This window comes from Trachemys scripta, chromosome 1 (genome assembly GCF_013100865.1).
Source record: "Trachemys scripta elegans isolate TJP31775 chromosome 1, CAS_Tse_1.0, whole genome shotgun sequence".
Taxonomy (NCBI): Eukaryota; Metazoa; Chordata; order Testudines; family Emydidae; genus Trachemys; species Trachemys scripta.
In genome coordinates this window covers 299751369-299774724 of record NC_048298.1, presented here as the reverse complement: position 1 = coordinate 299774724, position 23356 = coordinate 299751369, and the positions used below count along the sequence as shown (strand labels likewise).

Here is a 23356-nt window from a genome sequence, read left to right as displayed (position 1 = left end):
CAGCCACGGATGGAAAATAAAAGTAAAACCAGAAGAAAATGAAGAACTGAAAGCTTATTGGCTTAAGCTTTCTACCCTGTCACTATTCAGCATCACCAGCACTTAGAGTGGAAATTCATTCATTCAGGTATTTATTCATATTAAAGAAAGCCCAGATTAATTTTCTGACTAATTATGCAGCTAGCTGAAGAGCTACTGTGGCCCGTAGATAGATTATAAGACTGCAAGGCGGGAAACCTGGGTTGTATTCTTGGTTCTGCCATTGACAGTATTACTTTGGGCAACTCACTGAGTCACTGCCTTAGTTTCTCTTGGTCCAATCCTTGGGTCCAGCCAGCTTGCAATTAGCACAGGGTCTGAGAACGATACAACCATAGGTGACACTGTGCCATCTTTGCCCTCCAACCCCTTCTGTAAAAAGAAGAACAGGAGTACTTGTGGCACCTTAGAGACTAACAAATTTATTAGAAATTAAATCTAATAAATTTGTTAGTCTCTAAGGTGCCACAAGTACTCCTGTTCTTCTTTTTGCGGATACAGACTAACACGGCTGTTACTCTGAAACCCCTTCTGTGAGCAGGTAGGGGCTGGCGCAACCTACAGCAGCCTCAGAGCTGCTTTATATTATTTAAGCTGGTAATGGCTCCCTCTGGACCATTTCATAGCTGAGGATTGCCAGAGTGCTTACCCCTTTCTGCCCCAACATATCACTTATGCCTGGGAGCGGATGATATAGAATCCACATCTAGGTGTTTTTATCACGTTTCTGGCCCCTCTGCGTTGCTCAGACAGCACAAAGGAGCCACTTCAGGGGCCAGAATCTGGCCTTCTGTATATAAAACGGTGATCGTAACGTTTACCTATGTTTGTAAATCCCTTTGTGAACTCTCTATTATATACCTGTCATCATTTAATGCCCCCTCGTCCAGCGTTGGCTTGGTGAGCATATCTACATATCATGTAGATGCTTCACAAGCCCCTTGCTCATTCCTTCTCTTGGATTATTAATTCTTGAAGAAATAGCTGCACATCTGAGCTATGCATGCAACTCTTCAATGGGTGCCTAGGTAAAGTTTTTAATGTTGATTTTGCAGCTCACATGTTTTTTTCTGTTTGGAGAGTTGATTATGCCATTTCACACATTGGCTAGAATTTGGCCCATCCACTTTAGGGATTATTTTTCTTTTTCCTCAAGCATTAGATACTTGCTACTATCCCTATAGGTTGTGGTACATTTCAGAGTAGCTCCTTCTGCAATAATACTTCTACATTCTGTATTTAAAAGGAGTCAGATGGCTGCCAGGCCCCACATTTACTCCTCAGCCCATGAAAATATCACTTTTCTCTTTTTAAAATCTTCACCTAACAGAAAACAAAGATCTATTTGTCCTCTAAAATAGGGCCCACAACAATTTGACAGTCCCAGCTCCTAGGCCAGGAGTAGACTTACAAACAACAAATAGTAGGTTTATAAAAGTCATACCATATACCTGTCATCATTTAATGCCCTCATTCTTCCTGCTAGCTCTGTTTTTTGTGAAGTAACTAGCGACTGAATATCATGACAAAATTCATGGTCCATTTTTGTAAATTTTACGGTCATAGCATTTTAAAATTCTTTAATTTCACTGTTTCAGTTATTTAAATCTTAAATTTCATGGTGTTATAACAAAGCATGAATATGTATTTTAAAACTGCAAAATATAAACCTGTAAAGCCCTTAAGACTCAGCATTTCTCAAACTGCGGGACTCGACCCAAAAGGGGTCACAAGACTATTGTAGGGGGTCACGGTATTGCCACCCTTACTTCTGTGCTGCCTTCAGAGCTGGGTGGCTGGAGAGTAGTGGCCTGACTACATTGTAACAAACACGATTGTATTGTGTCCACACAGTCTTTTCCCCACACCCCTTGCCAAGTCTGAATCCCAACTCCGTCACTCTGAATGTAGAAGTGGGGCCCGCAAGGATTTTAAAAATTCATACTTGCCATTCCAGGCTTGTATTAAACTCCCAAGGTTACAGCTTCTCTCTGACCTTGGCTTGGTAAACGCTGCCAGGACTCAAATGCAAAAAAACCCCGTTTGAACTCAGGAAGGAGCACTTGGGAATTCCTCCCTGTGGAGTACCCTCAAGCCGTTTCACACACCCCTCCAGGGAAGAACTGAGAAAGAAAACAAAGGAAATTAGCTGTGGCTACCAGCTAATCAAACAACAGGCACAAACCTCTTAGGACACCAAAAATCCAATCCTGTTCTTAAAAAAGGCAAATTTTATTAAAAACAAAAAGGAAAAAATACATTTGGAACTTAGGCTTTTGGACTTGAAAGCTAGTTAGTTCAAGCTCTGCTAGTGCAAATCTGTCTACACAGGCCGGGACGCTCACTCCCTGCTGCAGCATAGACATATCCTATATGTCCATGTCTAGGGCCCTCACTCCTGGAGTCATGTGACTGTCAGACTCTCAGCTTTTTTCTTTTTAAAGCATGTTTCCACCTCTCATTGTTCCCAAGAAAAGTTTGAAAACATGAATGAAGGGCAAATAATGTAGTGATATCTGCCTGAGTTTGCAGACAGCTTGAAAATAAAGCTCTGACAAAGATGAGTTTCCTCATTCACCTCTAAGGCTCCCTGCTCTGGGGTACCCTACCTAAACCACCCCAGGAGAAGACTGTATGTGTGGCAGGAGCCCACTCATCCAGACACAGTCCATTTTCTGGGTCAAGTGTAGGGTACTTCACTAGAGTGAGGTCCCTGCTGCCAATTCTGAGGGAAAGATAGCCCCATGATGCTGTCCTTACCTCCTTGTAAAGAGGAGTGGGGTCCCACCTGCTAACACAACACCAACAGGGGATAGGACTATGATGCGGGGCCGCAGAGGCAGAGCCCTGGAGGGCCCCATGCCTAGCACCAAAGACTGACGTAATCTGGTCCGGTAGAGGGGTCGCGGGTATTTCTAGTAAGAAGCTGGCTGCGCTCCTCGTTGCAGAGCTGGGTGGCCGGACAGTGGCAGCAGATGTCTCAGGGCCCAGCTCTGCAGGCAGCAGCGCAGAAGGGTGGCAACACCATAACAGGCCATCTTTCCTTCTGTGCTGCTACTGGCGGTGGCTCTGCCTTCAGAGCTGGGCTCCTGGCCAGCAGCTGCCGCTCTCCAGCTGCCCAGCTCTGAAGGCAGCATCACCACCAGCAGCAGCACAGAAGTAAAGGTAACAGTACCGCAATCCCCCCTCCAATAATCTTGTGCCCTTTCACAACTCCTTTTTGGGTCACCATGAAATTCAAATTTAAATAGCTGAAATCACGAAAGTTACGATTTTTAAAATCCTATGACAGTGAAATTGACCAAAATGGACCCTGAATTTGATAGGGCCCTATATGAGTAAACTTGGCAGAATTGAATTTTTTTTTTAAATTTTGATTGATAATGTATATTTTAGGGGTTTTTTTTTAATTTTATATATTTACATTTTCACAGTTGTGGGAAATTATGGAGGTGTCACACAATTAATTATTTAATAGCCATAAATGTTGATTCAAAAATTTAAAGCGTTATAACCATTAAAACACAAATTGTCAATTTCACATCAAAATATACAAAGTAAATATCCTTAAATCAAACTAAGTTTTCATGCAGCATTGTTCTTACTTTGCCTATCCATAACTTTTGATGATCCTTGATGAAAATATTTTTCTTCAGTTTGTGTGTGTGTGTGTGTGTGTGTGTGGTGAAATCAATGTATACTGATACTTACAATACAAAATCTAATCCTTCCAAGCCTAGTTATGAGTGAAAATTACTAGGTGTCTGTAGAGGAACTATCTGTATGGTAGCTGCTCCCTGCTAGGTATCTGTGGAGGGAGAGCTGAGGTGCATATGGGAATGCTGGATGTCTCTGCTGGGCGGGACTGGTGTGTGTGAGGTGCTGGCGATGTGGTGGGGAGTTGGATGATGGTGCTTCTGAGTGGTACTGAGGGATGCGGGGGGTGGGTGGAGGGAAGTTGGCTGGGGTGTAGGATGGTGGTGTCTTTGGGGGGAATGAAGATATGGGGGTGTCAGATGGGAGGGTTTCTGAGGGGAGTGGGGAGTAGGATGGAAGTGTCTCTGGGGAGAGGTGGGGGAGCAGGATGGAGATGTAGGATGGGGAGCTTCTGGGGGGAGTGGGGAGGTGTGGGGAGGATGGAGGTGTCTATAGGGAGAGTGTGCAGAGGTGTCTCTGGGGAGATGTGGGGGAGTAGTATGGGGGAGATCTCTTGCCGAAGTATGGGGAGTAGGATGGAGGTGTCTCTGGGGGGAGATGGTGTGAGGATGCTGGGGTGTAGGATGGGAGGATCTGTAGAGGAAGAGGGGAGTTGTGGGGAGTAGGATGGAGATGTCTCTGGGAAGAGAGGATGTGAGGATGTTAGGATGTTGGGAGTGTAGGATGGGGGTCTTTGGGGGAAGGGAGACCTATGGGGAGGAGGATGGAGGTGTCTCGGGGGAGATGGTGTGAGGCGGTTGGGGGTGTTCGATGGGGAGTCTCTATGGGAAGGGGGAGGTGTGGGGAGTAGGATGGAGGTGTCTCTGGGGCGAGAGAGTGTGAGGATGTTGGTGTGCAGGATGGGGGGCGGTCTGTAAGTATGGGGAATAAGATGGAGGTGTCTGTGGGGGAAAGGGTGTAAGGATGTTGGGGTGTAGGATGGGGGATCTCTGGAGGAAGGGGAGATGTGTGAGATGGAGGTGTCTCTGGGAGGAGAGGGTGTGAGGATGTTGGGGGTGTGTAGGACCGGGGTCTCTGGGGGAGAGATTCAGGGAGTAGGATGGAGGTGCCTCTGGGGAGATGTGGAGGAGTAGGGTGCTGTGTCTCGGGAGCGTGTGGGGTGCAGGATGGGGTCTCTAGGGAAAGGGGGGCTTGCGGGGAGTACGATGGGGGGGTGAGGAGATGTGTGTGTGGGGGGGTCTCTGCAGGAGGGTGGAGTCGGTATTGGCGAACCGGGAAGTGAGCGGGCTCGTCAGCCGCTGGGTGTGTGGCGCTCCGAGGGGCCGCCCTTCCCCCTGCCGCCCGCTAGATGGCACCTCTCACGCGCCGCGGCGCCTCTCTGATTCCTGGCGCCCGGTTGCGCTCCAGTGGGGCGGGTTGGCGGCGGCAGAAGCACCACCCTGAGGCCGCTGGCTTGAGCTCCTGCCGCAGAGGGAGGCGGGGAGCCAGACGCGCCGCTCCCCTCCCCGCGCGGGCTGCGGCCGCTGCCAGGATGCCTCGGGAGCGCGGCGGCAGCTGCTGGCTGCTCCCCGCGCTGCTGCTCCTGCCGCCGCTCTGCGCGCCGGGTTAGTGGCCGGGGGGCTTCGCTCTGCGCGCTGTTGGCGGGGGGGAGACTCGGGCATGGGGGGCGGCGGCACCGGAGCCGCAGCGGCCGCTCGCCTCCTCTCCGCGGGCGGGAAGTGGCCGCGGAGGGACGTTCCCCTTTCCTCGAAGTTTGTTGGTGGGATGGGCTGGGAGAGGAGGCGAGGAGCCGCCTCCCCGGGCCTCCGCACGGCGCCCTCTGTCGCCTGCCCGCCGGCCGGAGGCTGCCCGGACTCGGAGCGTCCCGTGCCGGGCGGGAGGCTCTGTGGTGAGGGCCGGGACCCCTTCGCCTGCCGCCTGGGGGTGCTGCTGGCCGTTGGCCGCGAGCACCGGGGCGGGGTAGGGTCCCGCGCTGTTCCCCTGACACTGGGGAAGGGACCGCAGCCTCCCTTAGTTAGCCTGGCGGCCGGCGGGGAGCCTCGGGGGGTGCCGCCTCCCCCAGAGCCCCAGCCCCGCGGGCTGCGGCGGGCGGGGGTGCGTCTGGTGCTGTTTGTGAAGTGCTGGTTGCGTAGAGTCTGAATCACAGACAGGTAGTGCTGGGGAGCCCCAGCGCTGTGCAGGACCAGGGAAACCTACACCTGCCTTGACAGGTGTTTCTCCAACCTGCTCTTAAAAATCTCCAGTGAGGGGAATTCCACAACCTCTAGGTAGAGTCCTAGAGAAATAACCAACTCTTAAGGCTGGATGGGGACCCAGTCAGGTAAAAGTCAAGTGTTTTAAAAACTAAATAATTCTTACATCCATTCCAAATAGCCGTTTAGGCCAGGGGTACTGCAGTGTTTTTAGGATGTGTGGAGCATCTCTTAATACAGAAGAGTGTCATGGAGCATCTCCCCATCTATCGATATTGCAAGGATCAATTGCTAACATGAAAAAGGAAATACTTTTCCAGTATTAATGTGGTTTACCTGACCTGTAATATGCTTTGGCAGATGGGAGAATAAAAGAGGAGAGTTAGTCCCATGTGAGTAGCCGGCTTTCCACAGCCCAGTGGTCTGTGTACCACAGTTTGGAAACCACTGCCTTGAATGGGTAAAAATGAAAGACTCTTCCAAATCTAATTTGTTTTTCATTATTTGTGCTCTGAAAACATTTCTCTCATCTTGGAGAATAATATAGCATTGTCAATTTGTTCTTAACCAACCTTGATATCTGGTTCTTTTTCATTAGTGCAATTTTGGGGTTGCAAACCCTCCAGGGGAATATTTAAATATAAACAAACTTCAAACTGAAATAAAAATATTGATTTTTTTTCTTTCTTGTAAAGTTTATCTTCCTCACCAAAATAACTGCATTTTGGGATTAAACTACCTCAGTCTCTTTTTAAAGCCATATTTCAATCCCTCTCAGGATGAAGGATTTTGCTTAACTGTAAATATCTCACTGAAACAGTTTTCCTGATGAAGGTGAATCTCCCTTCCTCCATCCTCTCATCCCAGCCTTAGAATAGAAGCTTCAAGTCTATTGCTGTGTAAGGGGAAAGTCAGTTTTTAAAAAAAAACCTTAAAAATTAATTAACTTCAAAAGGGGGAGAGGGCAATGGAATTGTAGGCGTGAGGACCCAATTAAAGTCAGTGGGTGTCAGTATGGGTTTAGGGATTTGCTCACATGGACCTCATTGCAGGATCAGAACCTTATAGTTTGCATAGTCTTAGAAATATCCTTTTCTTTTATGCTAAGAGCAGCTTCTTCTTTCACAAGCATCCTGCGCTTTTGAGATGGCAGAGGGAAAGTTGAATATTTCTGAACAGTGTTAAACATTCTTATCCATTGCCATTTTACAAAAAAGGGGTAAAGGTAATTAGATATCTTAAAACTTTCTTCTACCAAATGTATTTGCTGGTAACATGCACAGTGAAAAAAATATTTGTATAGTTTTATACTTAGTCTTATGCTCAAGACTTTTTCATAAAGAAGCACAATAGAATGACCCCCTCCATCTTATTTTTCATATAAAGAGATTGTGTACATAATAAACAATTTAAGGAATAATTTTTAATAGTTTAAAATGGTGACTTCAGCCTGAATATTTTTTCATACATGTCTCAGTTGCTTCTTTAAGGAGCTAATCTAAAAAAATAAATGTGACTTGTTTTAATTGCCTTACATAATGTTTGGGGTGCTGGAGCTCACAGTACTCCTAAAATCTCTGGCCTAACTAGTTTGTAGCACTAATAAGACTTTGCTCTTTACTGGTTAGGTTAGAAGCCTTTGAAGTTAATAGGGCAGTAGCAGTCAAGAAGAGCTGGTATAAAAACTTCAGTGTAAATAGATAAAAGACTGATTTATTTTGCCTCTTTACTGCTCCTGGGTTGTCTCAGTATCGAAGACCCCAATCTGTCTGAGTGACAGCAGCAATGTAGATGTTACCTTGGGAAACATATCAAGCCATAAACCCTGGTGTCCTGTGAGAATCTGACAAAGGCAGCAAAATAATACAGAGAGACTCTGGCTGAAAGGATCTTTTTCATTAAATGATAATTAGTAGAAGTCCAAGGAGCCCCTGTCTTGCATGCTGTACCTACAAGAGGCAGTAATATCAGCTGTTTCAGCATTCTAAACCTAGCTGTTCCAAGTATTTCAAATTTTTGAAAACTGTTTATTGACCATGGTTTTTTGACATACATATAAACCATAACACATGAAAAGACTCTCATAAGATAAGGGATAATATCATAGTTTTCCCTTAGCTCGTTAAAAGACTGATGCAAAGCATCTCAACTGGAAAGACTCCCGTTGATTCAAAGCTCCCTGAAGTCAGGCCCTCAAAGAGGAAGATACAATAAGTGTTCTTTAGTCCCTTGGTATATGCTTTAGTATGGTCTGGTTATACCATGCTTTTGCTCTTAGAAATGTTTTAAAATATTTATAACTTAAATGAAAGATTTTTACTCATTTTAAATGTGTGGAAGCTCCTCTTGTTTCTAAAAGGGAACACTTAAAATGTTTTTCTTTACATTTACATTATTATAGAATCAAGGTTCATAATAGTCTGCTGTTTACCTGTTGAGCAATGGAAAAAATAAGTGAGAATACTGGAGAGGGAAAGCTATCTGCCAGTGACCTTTCCAATCCCAATTTTCGTCGTTGTAATGGGGAACTTTAGAAAAAGATCAATAGTAATTAAAAGCAATTATTTTACTTTCCCGGATTTCAATTTTGGTGGAAATGGTCTGAAAACCAAGGAGTCTGACTTTTTCTGCTGATTCTGGTTTCCATTTCTGTTATCAAAGGAAACAGATATCAGAGTGGTAAAAGTGAGGACAGAGTTTTAAATATCTAAAAGTGCTCTGCCCTCCTTTACCTTATTCAACTTCAGTTACTATGGAAGTAGAATCAGAATGGCTACTGGTAGCCAGCCAGAGAGGCTGAGGACTGGAACTTGACATTTTCAACTTGCTGTGCAAATCACATAAACAACTACAGGTGCCAACCAGGTCAAAGTCTACAATACTTGAAATATGAAAAATGTGAATTTAAAATAGCAGGTAACACTTATGTGATTTCCTTACTATTTTTTCTTAGACAATTGTAAAGATTGCCTGCAAGGTAAATTGGTTAATAAGTTTGACTTATGTGGTTTCTCTTGGTGCCTCCACAACTGGAACATTCGCTAGCTAATCAAATTCTTCTCATAATTCTCTTATGATGATCATGTAACATGGTAACTATTCACAGGGGTGCGTATGGTATATGTATATTGGTTGACAAACATTAAGGGATTGGAAGTGTTTCTGGAATTGGGAGGGCAGAGTGTGCGTTTGGGGACCCAATAGGTCTCTTCTGAGAAACATTTAAATGAAACATACTGCAGTTGTCTGAATTTGTGACAATGTTTGGAGAAAGGCCACTGTTATTGTTGTTATATGTATTGTGGTGGTGACTAGGAACCCCAGTGTTGGACCAGGACTGCATTAGCACAGAACAGTCAGACAGTCCCTACTCCAAAGAGCTTACAGTCTAGTCTGCTGGGTTCTGCCTTGTGCCTTCTTTTCAGAGCACTGAGTAATCTACCTAGGGAGTGGTTCCTGAGTATTAAGAAATTCTCTGAGCAGTCATTTTCTACTGATTGTCTGCCAAAAGATAATTCAATATTTGTGCATGTTAAACTCTAAAGCCACTAGTGGCCTATGTGAATATTTGAAAAGTCTTCCCAGTTCACTTAGTGTGAAGGATACAAAGTAAATTTTTGTGCTTATCTTTGGAAAAGAGCAGGGCTGAGAATGTAAAATTATCAGGAAGAAGGATAGTGACACATTTAGACTACCAGTGTCATTATAGTGGAGTCGCATCATAAGCGCATTTAACTTATGTGATTTTAACTGTACGCGCTCAAAAAAAGAGAAAAATAACAATTTAAATACTGTACCTGTAGTGAGGGCGATTCCGCCTGCCATTCCACTCAATGAGCGTTTGACTATATGCGATTTTCGCCTTACGCACTGACTTCAGAACCTAACCCCCTGCGTAAGATGCGACTCCCCTGTACTCTTCTGGACTATGTCCAAAAAGTGAATTTTGGTGGCCATAGAAACTGCATATGAGAGTGTCCCAGGTGAACAGCAGAAGTAGGAGATGGAAAGAACAGATTTAGCAAGGCATGTGGGATCCATGTACCTTTTGACAATATAAAAAAAGAGAGATTTATAACCTACTTCATCTCTATATAACTCCTTAGATTTTTTTCTGTGCTGTCAAGGATATAGTACAGTCTAGGTCTTTTTTCCAGGTTAGCTGTGTAAGCTTTGATTTGTTTCAAGGATCCTGTAGATTTATAAAATATTAATCTCAGAAGCTGTGTTGCGTGAGTTACTTAGAGGTCTGATGAGAAAGGAAGTATTTATTTTCAGTCTCAGTTGCATATTAAAATCAGATCTCTTTATGCAACCCCTCACCGGCATGTTAAAAATCGAGAATAATGAAACTCAATATTTATGTTGCAGTCATGCAAAGCAACACAATTTACCTGGTGATACATCATCTTCAGGTTAATGCCTTGCAAATATTAAGTTTCCCAAAAGATGCTTTCTTGCTTTGATCTTGAAATTAGAATTCTGTCAAATAGAGGACATAGAGCTGTTTTGCCTATGCAAGGTATTCCTTGTGTAGTGCTCCAAATGCAGTTATTTTGATTCATGTAGTGGATAGAGGATAAGGTTTTGAGGTTTTCAGACCGAGATAAAATTAGTGTTTGGCAACGTCTGCATTAGTGAGCTTACAGCGGCACAGCTGAACCAACACAGCTCTCCCGCCGACATAGCGCTTCTGTTGGTATATCTCATGTCGCTCAGGGTGTGTGTTTTTTCACACCCCTGAGCGACAAATGTTATACCGACAAAAATGGTAGTGTAGCCTTTGTTGTTCATTAGAAAACACTGGAGTTCTCAAAACACGTTGTGTCCTTTCAAAATAGAAGTGCAAAATGATTTCTTAGTCTCTGATTTGAAAATAATTAACATTGTGCGGGTAGATCCTGCACTAATGGAGAGTCCCATTGAATCCCATGGGTCCTCCCATGCGTAACCCGTGAAAGAACTGCGGCCTCAATCAAATCATGTCTTCTCCATTAGATGTTTTGGGATGGCTGTTTACCAGTGTTTTCTTGTCTTCACTGGTATGAGTTAGAGATTAGTTTCAACAGTAGCTGAGATGTTGTCATGAAATACAGATCCTAGATATTTACTGACATTTGGGCTCCAATTTAAAGGGTATGGGGCTATGGAGAACCAGAGATGAAAAAGCAAGAGTTGGGACAATCCTGCCTAGTCCTTCTCCTAAATTACAAGATGCCTAGTGGGGATACTATTTACTAGTATTCTGGCTAAGCAGATTTTATAAAGAGTAGCTATTCATTTTTTAAAAACTTCATTCCAAACTATATATGTTTAAAAGCTGCAATAAGAAACTTCATCTGACCCAGTAGAAGGCTTTCTCGGTGTCAAGGGAAACAGTAAATGTGTAATACTGACCAGGCTGAGTGGAGTCTTTGGAGCCTTCCTTAAATTGTAGCAGTTTTGATTCAGAATACTTTTCACTTCTCTGTCACCTTTAATTAAAAAAATCTTAACAATCTTTACAACACCTCAGCTCCCTACGGTAAATATCCCCATTTTACAGTCAGGTAAACTGAGACATAATTGGATAAAAAGTTACATTGGGAAGGGAGCAGAAAAATTATTTTTTTTCTAAAGTTTAAGTATTTAAAATTTGAAAAAAAGATTTTTATTAATGTGGACATGTGTGCTCCTAAGGCAGTTTCAACTTACTAAGATAATATTAGGTCAGTCCAAATTGGGAGCCTGGGCCTCGATTCATCCCTGCTAATTTCTAATTGGACCTCCTTTCCCCATGCATTAGAAACCGCTATACTGCTGTTCAGAGTATGTGACCAAGAAATATGATGGCCCTCTTCAATTATGACAGTTTTATGCCAGCTCCTGACAGTATTTCAGAGAGTTTGTGTATGAACTCGCCTTCACGCTGGATATCCAGTGGGTCTTCTCTATAATATATAAACACAACCCTTAACCTCAGGGCAGAGTGAAATCTAGGTCCTCCCATATGAAAGCACATTGTATTATCATCTGAATCATTGGACTCGCCAGATGTTTTTTCTTTTTTTAATGAGATTTATTTTGACTTGAAGCCAAAATCAGTTGGCCTCACATCAAAGAACAATTTTCTGTTCAGAGATGTATGATATCAAAATTGTCAGGCCACAGCAGTGCAGCTTCTCAAACAGCAGATTGTCTAATGGTTGAAAAGATTATCACAAATATTCTCCACATTAAGTGACTCTATTACCTAAATTGCTTTCTTGTCTTATATAGATAGAACGTTGTCCAATGTGATGATCAACTACTGTATTTGAAAAAATATTTTTTTTGCTTTTTTCCCCCCCAGCTTTGACTATAAGTGTAGCTGCTGAAGATGCAAAGGAACAGATTGAGCAACTGGTATCACAGGTAGTAAATTCTAATTCTGTCCCAGCAGTAATGTACTGTCTAGATTATAAAATCTTTGGGGCAGAGACTGTGGGTAAAATTCTGACCTCTTTGAACTCAGTGAGAGCTTTGTCATTGACTTCATTGGAGCCAGGACCTAATGCTGTCTTATTTTCTCTGGGGCACCTAGCACATCTTTAGTAATACCACTTTTCTAGAGCCTCTATCTTACAGCTTTTCCCACCCAAAGTTTTCTTAGAATGACCACAGCTAGTCCTATATTGATTTTATTCATTTCAATCCCTTTCTTAAACTGGATCTAATATATTTTGATATTTGTATTTTAAGAGTTATAGCTTTATTTTATTTAACACATCCATTTTTCTAACAGAAATCTTGTAAAATTTGTTTCACAACTTAGACATAAATTTAGTATATATACAATTATAAATTGGCCTATGGAAGTCCTCAAATCTGCATTGCTGAGATCTGCAACTGTAAAGTTCTTCCATTTTGTGGTACTGATCACATATTGTGGTAGCTGCTTTCCTACTCTGTCTTCCTCTTCTGTCTTGCCAGTTGATTGTGTCAGTTAAAGTCTTTCATTATCACATGTTTAGGTAGGTTTTTTTGTACAGTAAGCAGTGTGCTTTGGCATGACAAAGAGTCACTCTATAAATAAAATTGTATTAAGTAATTGGAGGACAGAAATGTTTTTCCTTTCCAGTACTCATTTAAATGTAGAGTAAAAACCTTAATCTATATTTAAAATTTTATTTTTAGTAGTTAGTGTAAACAGATAGCAGTTATAATATAATAATATATGGAGATATACCTATCTCATAGAGCTGGAAAGGACCCCAAAAGGTCATTGAATCCAGCCCCCTGCCTTCACTAGCAGGACTAAGTACTGATTTTGCCCCAGATCTCTAAGTGGCCCCTCAAGGATTGAACTCACAACCCTGAGTTTAACAGGCCAATGCTTAAACCACTGAGCTATCCCAGTTCATAAGGTTATCTGACTAAATTTTGAACACCTAACACTATCAACACAGAGTTCCTCCCAGTCTTCATTTTATATATGTGTGTGTGTGTATGTACACCTGCTTGGTTAGTGGGGATAGGAAGTGTTAAGTTTTACTTCTTTGTTGATTTTGAATAATATGGAATAACTTGAGGAGCAAATGGGTGCCTTTCTACTAAATTATATCTGACATATTTCTGTGCATGCCACTGTGCAAATAAAACTTGCATATCTAATTTTTACGTTGTGAGAGCACCACATATGTAACTCTTAAGTTCAGGTAAAGCCATCCCTGCCCCCATTTAGTTGAATAACAAAATTGCTAGGGTTTGGGTTTAAAAAAAAACAAAACAAATCAGAACCAAAAGCTAATTAGTCAGGAATAGACTCTGTGAGCAATATCTACCTTTTATTCTTAATCATCTGAAGAATTTGCATCCAGTAATCTCTTGGCATCATCACAGTCAAAGAGCTCATTAATATATTTATAAATCTTAATTTTTGCTGGATATAAAATTGCTACTCCAGCATTAATCTTAATAAATTCAGATTTCTGAACCACAAACTTTTGATGTACTGACATACATGCATTCTGGTATGAAAGCTAAGTCGTCATATTTTCATTACCATCAGTTGCTTTTTTGTTTGGATACTTCCAATGTAACTTCTCAGTCAAACGTAGAACTAAAAGAAACTGGAAATCTTGCTTCTGTCACTTTCCAGAGTATGCTCTTTGCTTGTCATGCTCATTATGAAGTTCTTCCCATTAAGTTAGAATTCCAAAAACTTCACTCAAATTAATTTAATCCCTATAGAAGTGCTCTCTTGAGAATTCTGTAGACTGTAATCCTCTATTTATAGAACAGAAATGGCACAGGTGACAACTGTGCCAAGCTTCACCATATAACCCTGTGTGCTCACCAGTAAAAACTTGAATTACCTGGCAGTTTTGGAGGACATTCCTGTACTTAAAATGACATACTGTTCTATCAATTGATAATAAACAACCACTATCTGTCTGTGACCCCTGAAAGAACTTACTCTTTAGAGAAAATTCCTCAACTGGCTTTTCTTTTAACATTGTGGATGAGGGCTAACTCAAGGTCAGAGAAGAGGCTACAAAGACCAATATTGCTTCCATTATGGAGGGCACCTGAGGGTATGTCTCATTGTAGGTGAGAGGGGTGATTCCCAGTGCAGGTAGACAAATTTGTGCAAGCTCACCTCAAGGCCTGTCTTTCTCCTTGGCTTATGAAATGTGTTGGGTATGCTAGGTGTTGGACTGTGGGGATTTTGTGTGTGGTTGATTAAATTGTTATATTTATGTTGAGGCTGTGTATTTGAGTTGATCTGGGGGAATTGTTGGGTCTGCTTATTTTAGTGTATTTTTAAAAAAACAGTTAAGGATGCCCAGAGAATTAGATGACTGCTCTTTTTATTATGTTTATAGATCAAACTAACAAATCAAATGCATAATGTTAGTGTTAATTTTAATTTTTAAAAAGAACAACCAACTGATATTAGGTTTTGCCCTGTTTGTTTTTACAAATTATTTTGAGTCTGAGGGCTGTATGTCTAGAAAGGGTAAGTGTCTCCTCCAGATGCTCTCTGACAGCTGTGTCGGAGAGCAAGGTTATGTGTGCATCATACGTCTGCGTGGAAGGTCTGTCTTCAAAAGTCAGTGGCCTACTCTTCATGGCTATTCTGCCCTTGACTACTTTGCTGACAGTGTTACTGAGGGTGACAGTTGTGAAGGTGTGTTTTACAAGGTGGATACCTGTTTTCTGGAAACTAGACTGACGCCTTGTCTTGACTACAAAATGAAGTCAAGATAAGTTAGGTTGACGTACAGCCACTGCAGTAATTACTGCAGTGGTTCATGACCTCACTATGCCCCCGCTGTCAGTGTTGTGTGTCCTCACCAGGAGTGCTTCCACTAACTTAACTTTGTGGAGTACTGTGGGGCACTGACAGCTGGAGCAGCCCTGCCCCAGAGTGGCTGGCTTCTGGCTGTGTAAATAACATAGTCTCTACACAGACAATGCGTTGCTCTAACTACATCAAGCTAAGTGCTATGCCTCTCGTGAAGGTGGAGTTATTAGGTTGGTGTAGTGGGCAATTTACATCAGTGGGAGCAATGTTGTAGCGTAGAAACTTACAGAATTAGATTGACGCAAGCTGCCTTAAGTTGACCTAACTCTATAGTGTAGGCCAAGCTTTGGACTACCAGCCCAGTTTGCGTCTCATTCTCTCAGACACAGCTTTCATATATGTGTGATTTCCAGGTTTGGTTACTGTAACTCATATGTGGGTATGAAAGGTGGGGTCGGATTGAGGGAGAGATCCCCAACAAATCAACAAAGAATTAGATGGAGATAATGGGAAGGAGAAGAGGGATTTATAGTCGGAGCCTGAGGTTTTTGCACATGCAAAATAACACTAAATAAAATTTAAATCAATGTATACAAAGAATTAAAATGAAAAACTTACCCCGCAGTGATAGCTCCCGTGGCTACTGTCCCGTGAGGCTTGGCCTTGCTCCCCACTTCAGGAGTTGGTGAACTCCATACACAAGGTTGCAGTGCTGCTCAGCTTTGGTCTGGCCACCCCTCGCTTTGCAATCCCTCACCTCTCCCCCTCAGAGCCTCCCATTCCCCCAGGGGCAGGACCTGACACGTCTCCCTTCCCTCTGTGGATAAAACAAAATTCCCCAAAAATAAAATGAAAAAAGATAAAGAATGTCATGGGGGGGGGGGGCGCTATTGATAGTCAGGAATTAACAGACACAATGGTAGGGGAATTAAAAATAAGGTCACTATTTTACAATAAATAAACAGTGCTTATGTACTTAGTCCGTTCCATCTGAGCATCTCAAAACACCTTATAAACAGTTAAACCTTATTCTATCTCTGTGAAATAGATATTTATCTTGATTTTACTTGTGGGGAAACTGAGGCATTGAAGAGGTGCTATCAGTGAGAAACTGTGCCAACTGGGACTTTTTTTCTTTTTAGAACTTTTGTAGGAAGCCTAAGCTGCTATTAAACTTAGGCTAGTCTACACTGGCAACACTAAAGCGTTGCTGCGGCAGTGCTTTAAGGTGGCTTGTGTGGTCGCGGCAGAGCGCTCTTTAAAAAAACCACCTCCATGAGGGGCGTAGCTACCAGCGCTGGTGCACTGTCTAGACTGGCATGTTACAGCGCTGAAATTTGTTGCTCTCAGGCGGGTGTTTTTTCACACCTCTGAGTGAGAAAGTTGCAGCACTGTAAATTGCCAGTGTAGACAAGCCCCTAGTCTCTATCAGCCAGCTGAGCTCAAGCACACACTCTTTTGAATCAATCTTCAACTTGTTCAGAATCAGTTGAATAAGCTCCCCAGATATTTTTAGAATTTACGTCTTGGTTTCCTCGGTGATGCTGTAATGTCACTACTCTGTTTCTAAGCATGCAGCTAAAATTCCATCACAAATGTGTATGATAACATGAAATTATGGGGATTTATTTGGGCAGCTGCAGCAGCCTTTTTGTATTTCTTTGAACTCTGTGGTGTAACTTGGATTTAGGGGTTTTCTTTAAGAATGTTGTTTATCTCAATATGCAATGTAGTTATAGCTGTGTCAGTCCCAGGATATTAGAGAGACAAGGTAAGTGAGGTAATATATTTCATTGGACCAGCTTCTGTTGGTGAGAGAGACAATTTTTCGAGCTTACATAAAACTCTTCTTCAGGTCTGGGTAAGGTATTTCCAGCATCACAGCACAAGGCAAGGTGGAACAGAGGGTTTAGTTTAAGTAGTTAGCACATATTGTAAGGGAACGTTCGAGGTAAAGTGGTCCGTTAACACCTCCACAGTCATAAGACAAAAAGAGGGGTTTAGTGGATTACAGATTTTTGTAATAACCCATAAATTCAGTGTTTCTGTTCAGTCCATGATTTTTAGTGTCTGTCAGAGTACATAAGCTCCCAGGCTCATCTTTTGAAAGTGCGGTGTAAGTTTCCTTTGAAGATGAGGACTCGTATGTCAGATATAGAGTGATCGCTCTCTGAAAAGTGTTCACCAACCAGTGATGTGGTGTTTTTGTCTTATTTTCCTATGAGAGTTCATTCGAGAGCATAGTGATTGTCTGGTTTCACCCACATAGTTGTTGAGGTAGGCTTTTCACAGATCAAGACACATCAACTGGAGAAGAAGCAGGATATGAGTCAACAGTGTGTCCTTGTTGCCAAGAAGGCTAACGGCACATTGGGCTGCATTAGTAGGAGCATTGCCGCAGATTGAGGGAAGTGATTATTCCTCTCTATTTAGCTCTAGTGAGGCCACATATGGAGCATTGCATCCAGTTTTGGGCCCCTCACTACAGAAAGGAGGTGGACAAATTGGAGTCCAGCAGAGGGCAATGAAAATGATTAGGGGGCTGTGGCACATGGTTTATGAGGAGAGGCTGATGAAATTGGGGTTATTTAGTCTGCAGAAGAGAAGAGTGGGGGGCGGGAATTTGATAGCAGCCTTCAATTACCTGAAAGGGGGGTTCCAAAGAGGATGGAGCTAGGCTGTTCTCAGTGGTGACACATGACAGAACAAGGAGCAATGGTCTCAAGTTGCAGTGGAGGAGGTCTAGGTTGGATATTAGGAAAAACTATTTCACTAAATGGGTAGTGACTCACTGGAATGGGTTACCTAGGGAGGTGGTGGAATCTCCATCCTTAGAGGTTTTTAAGGCCTGGCTTGACAAAGCCCTGGCTGGGATGATTTAGTTGGGGTTGGTCCTGCTTTGAGTAGGAGGTTGGACTAGATGACCTCCTGAGGTCTCTTCCAACCCTAATCTTCTATGATTCTAACTCAAAGCGGCATTAGACCCTGCCAGATCAACAGATTCAAAACCAACAAGGAGTCTGGTGGCACCTTAAAGACTAACAGATTTATTTGGGCATAAGCTTTCGTGGGTAAAAACCTCACTTCTTCAGATGCATGGATTCAAAACCTGCACTCCTATCTCATCTGCTGCAATGTTCAACACACCTTTCAAGATCCATGGGTTCTACACATGCCTATCACAACATGTGGTGTACCATATCCAGTGCACTAAATGCCCCTGTGGGTATCACCAACTATGTGGGTGAAATCAGATAATTACTATATCCTCAAATTACACAGGAAAATAAGACAAAAACACCACATCACTTGTGAGTGAACACTTTTCATGTGCCAGCAATGCCCCTCTGCCATGTACATTGGCCAAACTGGACGGTCTCTATGCAAAAGAATAAATGGACACTATGACGCTCTGTAGCTCGGGGGAACACCTACACCCCCATGTTCATCTTTATAAAATGATTGTGCAATGCAATGCAAAGTTTGTCATGTTGGGTGTCTTCAGAAGGCTCATAATGCACTGAGCATGGTTGTTAGAGTGATGGTATAGTAATTGTTACAGTAATGTTATAGTAAGGTTATAGGTTATAATTTCATGTATATAGTTATGAGTCTGAAAATGTCTCCTCATGTCTTAAAGCAAGCCCATGCAAAAACTCGCCAAGAGCAGAGAGGCAGTTCACACCTTGTCAGGGCATGGATGGGACAAACCCAGCCCAGCCTCACAGGAACAATGGACACTGGCTTAGGCAGCAACAAAAGAATCTGTTAGACCCTCAAGGAAGTCAACCCCTTCCTTTTGGCAGTTTGGGACTCTGATGAGGTAATGCTCACCTGACTCTGAAGCAAGGGGAAGGGGGCAAAGCCAAGGGGAAAGAAAGGACATGATAAAAGGGAGAGACATTTTGCCATGTTCTCTCTCTTCCACCTACATCTACAGACACCACCGCCACCAAGCGACTGAAGCGCTGATCAAAGGGGAGAGCCTGACTGAAAAGTAACCAGCCAGCCTGTTGTGAGAAACACCTAAGATTGTAAGGACATTGAAAGTGTTAAGATCAGCTTAGAATGCCTTTTGCTTTTATTTCATTGACCAAATCTGACTTGCTATGCTTTGACTTATAATCACTTAAGATCTATCTTTATAGTTAATAAATTTGTTTGTTTATTCTACCTGAAGCAGTGTGTTTTGGGTTGAAGTGTGTCAGAGGCTCCCCTTGGAATAACAAGCCTGGTACATATCAATTTCTTTGTTAAATTGACTAACTTATATAAGTTTGCAGCGTCCAGTGGGCATAACCGGACACTGCAAGACGGAGGTTCCTAGGGTTGTTTCTGGGACCAGAGATATTGGCTAGTGTCATTCGCTTGCAAGTAGCTGGGAGCAGCTTACATGCCAGAGGCTGTGCATGATCAGCCTAGGAATGGGGGTTCTCACAGCAGAGCAGGGTAAGGCTGGCTCCCAGAGGCAAGGATTGTAGAGGCCTAGCAGATCACCGGTCCAGATAACACCAGAGGGGTACATCACAGACACAAATCAGACATCAAGAATTGTAATGTTCAAAAACCAGTAGGAGAGCACTTCAATCTCCCTGGACATTCAATAACAGACTTAAAAGTCGTAATTCTTCAACAACAAAAACTTCAAAAACAGACTTCAACAAGAAACTGCAGAACTGGAATTAATTTGCAAACTTGACACCATCAAATTAAGCCTGAATAAAGACTGGGAGTGGCTGGGTCACTACAAAAAATAATTTTCCCTCTGTTGATATTCACCCCTTATTGTCAACTGTTGGGAATGGGTCACTTCCACCCTAATTGAATTGGCCTCGTCAGCACTGACCCCCGACTTGGTAAGGCAACTCCTATCTTTTCATGTGCTGTATATTTATACCTGTTTACCATATTTTCCACTCCATGCACCTGTTGAAGTGGATTATATCCCACGAAAGTTTATGCCCAAATAAATTTGTTAGCCTCTAACGTGCCACAAGGACTCCTCATTGTTTTTTCACAGAGCGATCACTATATCTGACCTATCCGTCCTCATCCTCAAAGGAAATTTACACAACCCTTCCAAAAGACAAGCCTGGGAGCTTAAATTCATTACTCTGATAGACCCTAAAAATCATTCACTGAACAGAGACACTTAATTTATGGGTTATTACAACAATCTGTAATCCACTAAACCCCTCTTTTTGTCCTATGACTGCAGAGGTGTTAACGGACCACTTTACCTTGAATGTTCCCTTACAATATGTGCTAACTATTTAAGCTAAACCCTCTGTTCCACCTTGCATTATCCTGTGATGCTGGAAGTACCTTCCCCAGACCTGAAAAGGGGCTCTGTGGCTTGAAAGGTTCTCTCTTGCTCACCAACAGAAATTGGTCCAATAAAAGGTATTACCTCATCCACCTTGTTTATCTCAATAGACATGTGGTAGCTGATCACATATGAATGAGGTGTTCCTGAATTTGCTATGATTTTTCTGTATTTTGTACCTTTTTATATGTTTAGTCACAATTGGTATCCACGAAGGACATTTAAAAAAAAAAGTAAAATGCTTACAGTAATAACAAATACCTTTTATAATTTGTATAGATTTGTAAGAAATAAGCATTATATAATGCTTTTCAGTAATTCTTTAAATTTGCAAATACCTTGCTTCAGTCATTGTATGACCATGTAGAAAATGTCCTTATTCTATAGCTGTCCCTGAGGGTTGAAAAACTTGTTAGGTTTTTTTTATCCTAGAGTGTGTTAAAACATGCTAAGAATTCAGATAGAACCTGCTGAACACTTCATTATTTAGATCTCTGTATGCAAACATTAGGATTTTTGTCGGCATCCTCATGGTTTTTTCTTTTCTTAAAACAGGAGTCTGAAAAAAGTGGAAAATCAAATAAAATAAACATAGGTAAGTAAACAAATTCTTCTTAGTCAAAGCTATAGTAGTCCCATATTGAAATGTATATATCCTCATGTTCTGTCAGTGATCTTGTGTAATGCTTATTTTCTGTTTACTTATAGCTGCTTTACTAGTAAAGTACAGTTATGCTTAGATTATGCTTAACCATGATAGTGAATCTGTAATGGGCGACCCCGGTCGAGTGTGTGCGTGCCTGCAGTTTCTCAATTTCTAGGCTCACAGCGACCCCTGAGTTGCTGGGCTTGTCAGGCGGGTCTTTGGTGACTCAGCCCTCCCACTAAGTCACACACACAATCTGTTTGCAAACAAACAAACTCTTTCTGGGGTGTAAGTCCAAAAAGTCCTACAGCCTCCCCGGGCTCAGTCCTTTAACAATCCGACTGGGCCCATCACGGTACCCCTCTGTTGGCAATGTCTCTGTAGCTCTCCCCGGGCTCTGGTCCTCAGTCTGACCAACAGGTCCTATCTCAATACACTCGTTGGTCAGTTAATGTGTGAAGGTGCTTGCTCTGGATGGAACAGACCCCCCCCCCCAGGGCTTCATCCCTGGAGGCTCTTCACTTGCCCTTTAGTTCTGTGACCCCAGCTCTGCAGCTGGGTCAATCTCAGTTCAGCCCCCTTCCAGGGGGGGCCGTAACAGGTCCACGTACAGTCCCTTCCCTGGGCCTGTCTAAACTCTCTTCTCTCAGGGCAAAGCCACTTCCCCAATGGCTGTTTGGAGTGGGGGGAGAGACCCTGGCCCACCCACTACTCCAGGTCCCAGCCCTCTAAGTAGCAGCCACGAGCCATGTCCCTTTAACTAATTACATTTCCTTGGGCCACTTCCCTGTAATTGAGTCTTGGTAGCCATCCAGAAACTATACCCCTAGTAAGAAAGACCAGTCCTTGTTGCTCCCGACACCATTGGCGGGAGGATTACAGGCACTATTAATTTTCTTAAAATCCATTTTCCTAGACTCAGAATCCAAGAATGTGTGTCATAAATATTTGGCTTTGGTCTTCTGTTATGCCATCGCAAATCAATGAGCAAAAGCAGTAACAGCAAGTTTTGTTTCATACCTTTGTATTTACAGCAATAATAGGTTTGGCATGAGAACGATACCAGTTCTTTTTCAGCAGCTTCCCAAGAACTTGGTGACTGAGCACTGCTTCAAGACACTAAGGACACCAACCTGAAGACGACACCCAGCATCACCTTCATAACAGACTGTAAAGAACTCCAGCCCATTAGAGCCTCTTATTTGAGGCCACAAATATGCTGTAATTTGATGAGATTCAATCAAACAAAAAACTCTAGCTCTCAACACCCACAAACATTAGGAGAATAAAGGAGGACTCAAAGGTTATCTAAATTTTGTGCTTGGAGCTTATATCTAACTTGAAGTACCACATACTCCCCCTACACCTCAAAATTTACCCTCACTTTTCACACGCTCCAATATCCTGGCCATAAAAAAAAGATATGAATACCAAATAGTGCTCAGTCACCAAGTTCTTGGGAAGCTGCTGAAAAAGAACTGGTATCGTTCTCATGCCAAACCTATTATTGCTGTAAATACAAAGGTATGAAACAAAACTTGCTGTTACTGCTTTTGCTCATTGATTTGCGATGGCATAACAGAAGACCAAAGCCAAATATTTATGACACACATTCTTGGATTCTGAGTCTAGGAAAATGGATTTTAAGAAAATTAATAGTGCCTGTAATCCTCCTGCCAATGGTGTCGGGAGCAACAAGGACTGGTCTTTCTTACTAGGGGGTTCTCTACAGTTGGCTTAACTATGGCTTGAGCCCCCACCCAGTGACCTGGGAACCATGCTGGGCATCTTTGATAGGCAAATCTGTACCTGCTCGCAAGCACATTCAAGAGAGGTTTAAAGAAAGGAACTCTATTGGTGGAAAGAAAGGAAAAGGTCAGGCTGAACTGGGACAAACATTGCAATTTAACACCTGCTACTTCGGTGTGCATAAATCACAGTCCTGAATAATGGAGCGTGTAGGCGCCGACTCCGTGGGTGCTCTGGGGCTGGAGCACCCATGGGGAAAAAAATGGTGGGTGCTGAGCACCCACCGGCAGCCCCCTATCAACGGCTCTCCCTCCCCACAGTGCCTCCTGCGCCCCCGGTGGACCCCGCCGATCAGCACATCCCCCTCCTCCCAGTGTTTTGCAGTTTCAGGAAATGCTGTGCGGGGAGGAGCAAGGGCGCAGCATGTCAGGGGAGGGGGCGGAACTGAGCAGGGAGGAGGTGGGACGGGAAGAGGTGGG

The 23356-nt window shown here is 42.9% G+C and overlaps 1 protein-coding gene across 5 annotated transcripts in view; it reads left to right on the top strand.

The window, feature by feature from the left end:
* Positions 1 to 23356, top strand: part of B3GLCT (beta 3-glucosyltransferase) — a 150291-nt gene that overhangs the window by 12916 nt on the left and 114019 nt on the right. The window contains exons 1-3 of one of the 5 annotated variants that reach the window (XM_034758658.1): positions 5096 to 5300; positions 12220 to 12281; positions 21038 to 21077. In XM_034758658.1, the coding sequence (XP_034614549.1) occupies positions 5228 to 5300; positions 12220 to 12281; positions 21038 to 21077 (175 nt within the window). In that variant the 5' untranslated portion in view covers positions 5096 to 5227. Of the gene's footprint in view, positions 1 to 5095; positions 5301 to 5985; positions 6017 to 12219; positions 12282 to 21037; positions 21078 to 23356 lie in introns of those variants that run through there. The other 4 variants (XM_034758657.1, XM_034758659.1, XM_034758660.1 and 1 more) reach the window with 4 other exon arrangements.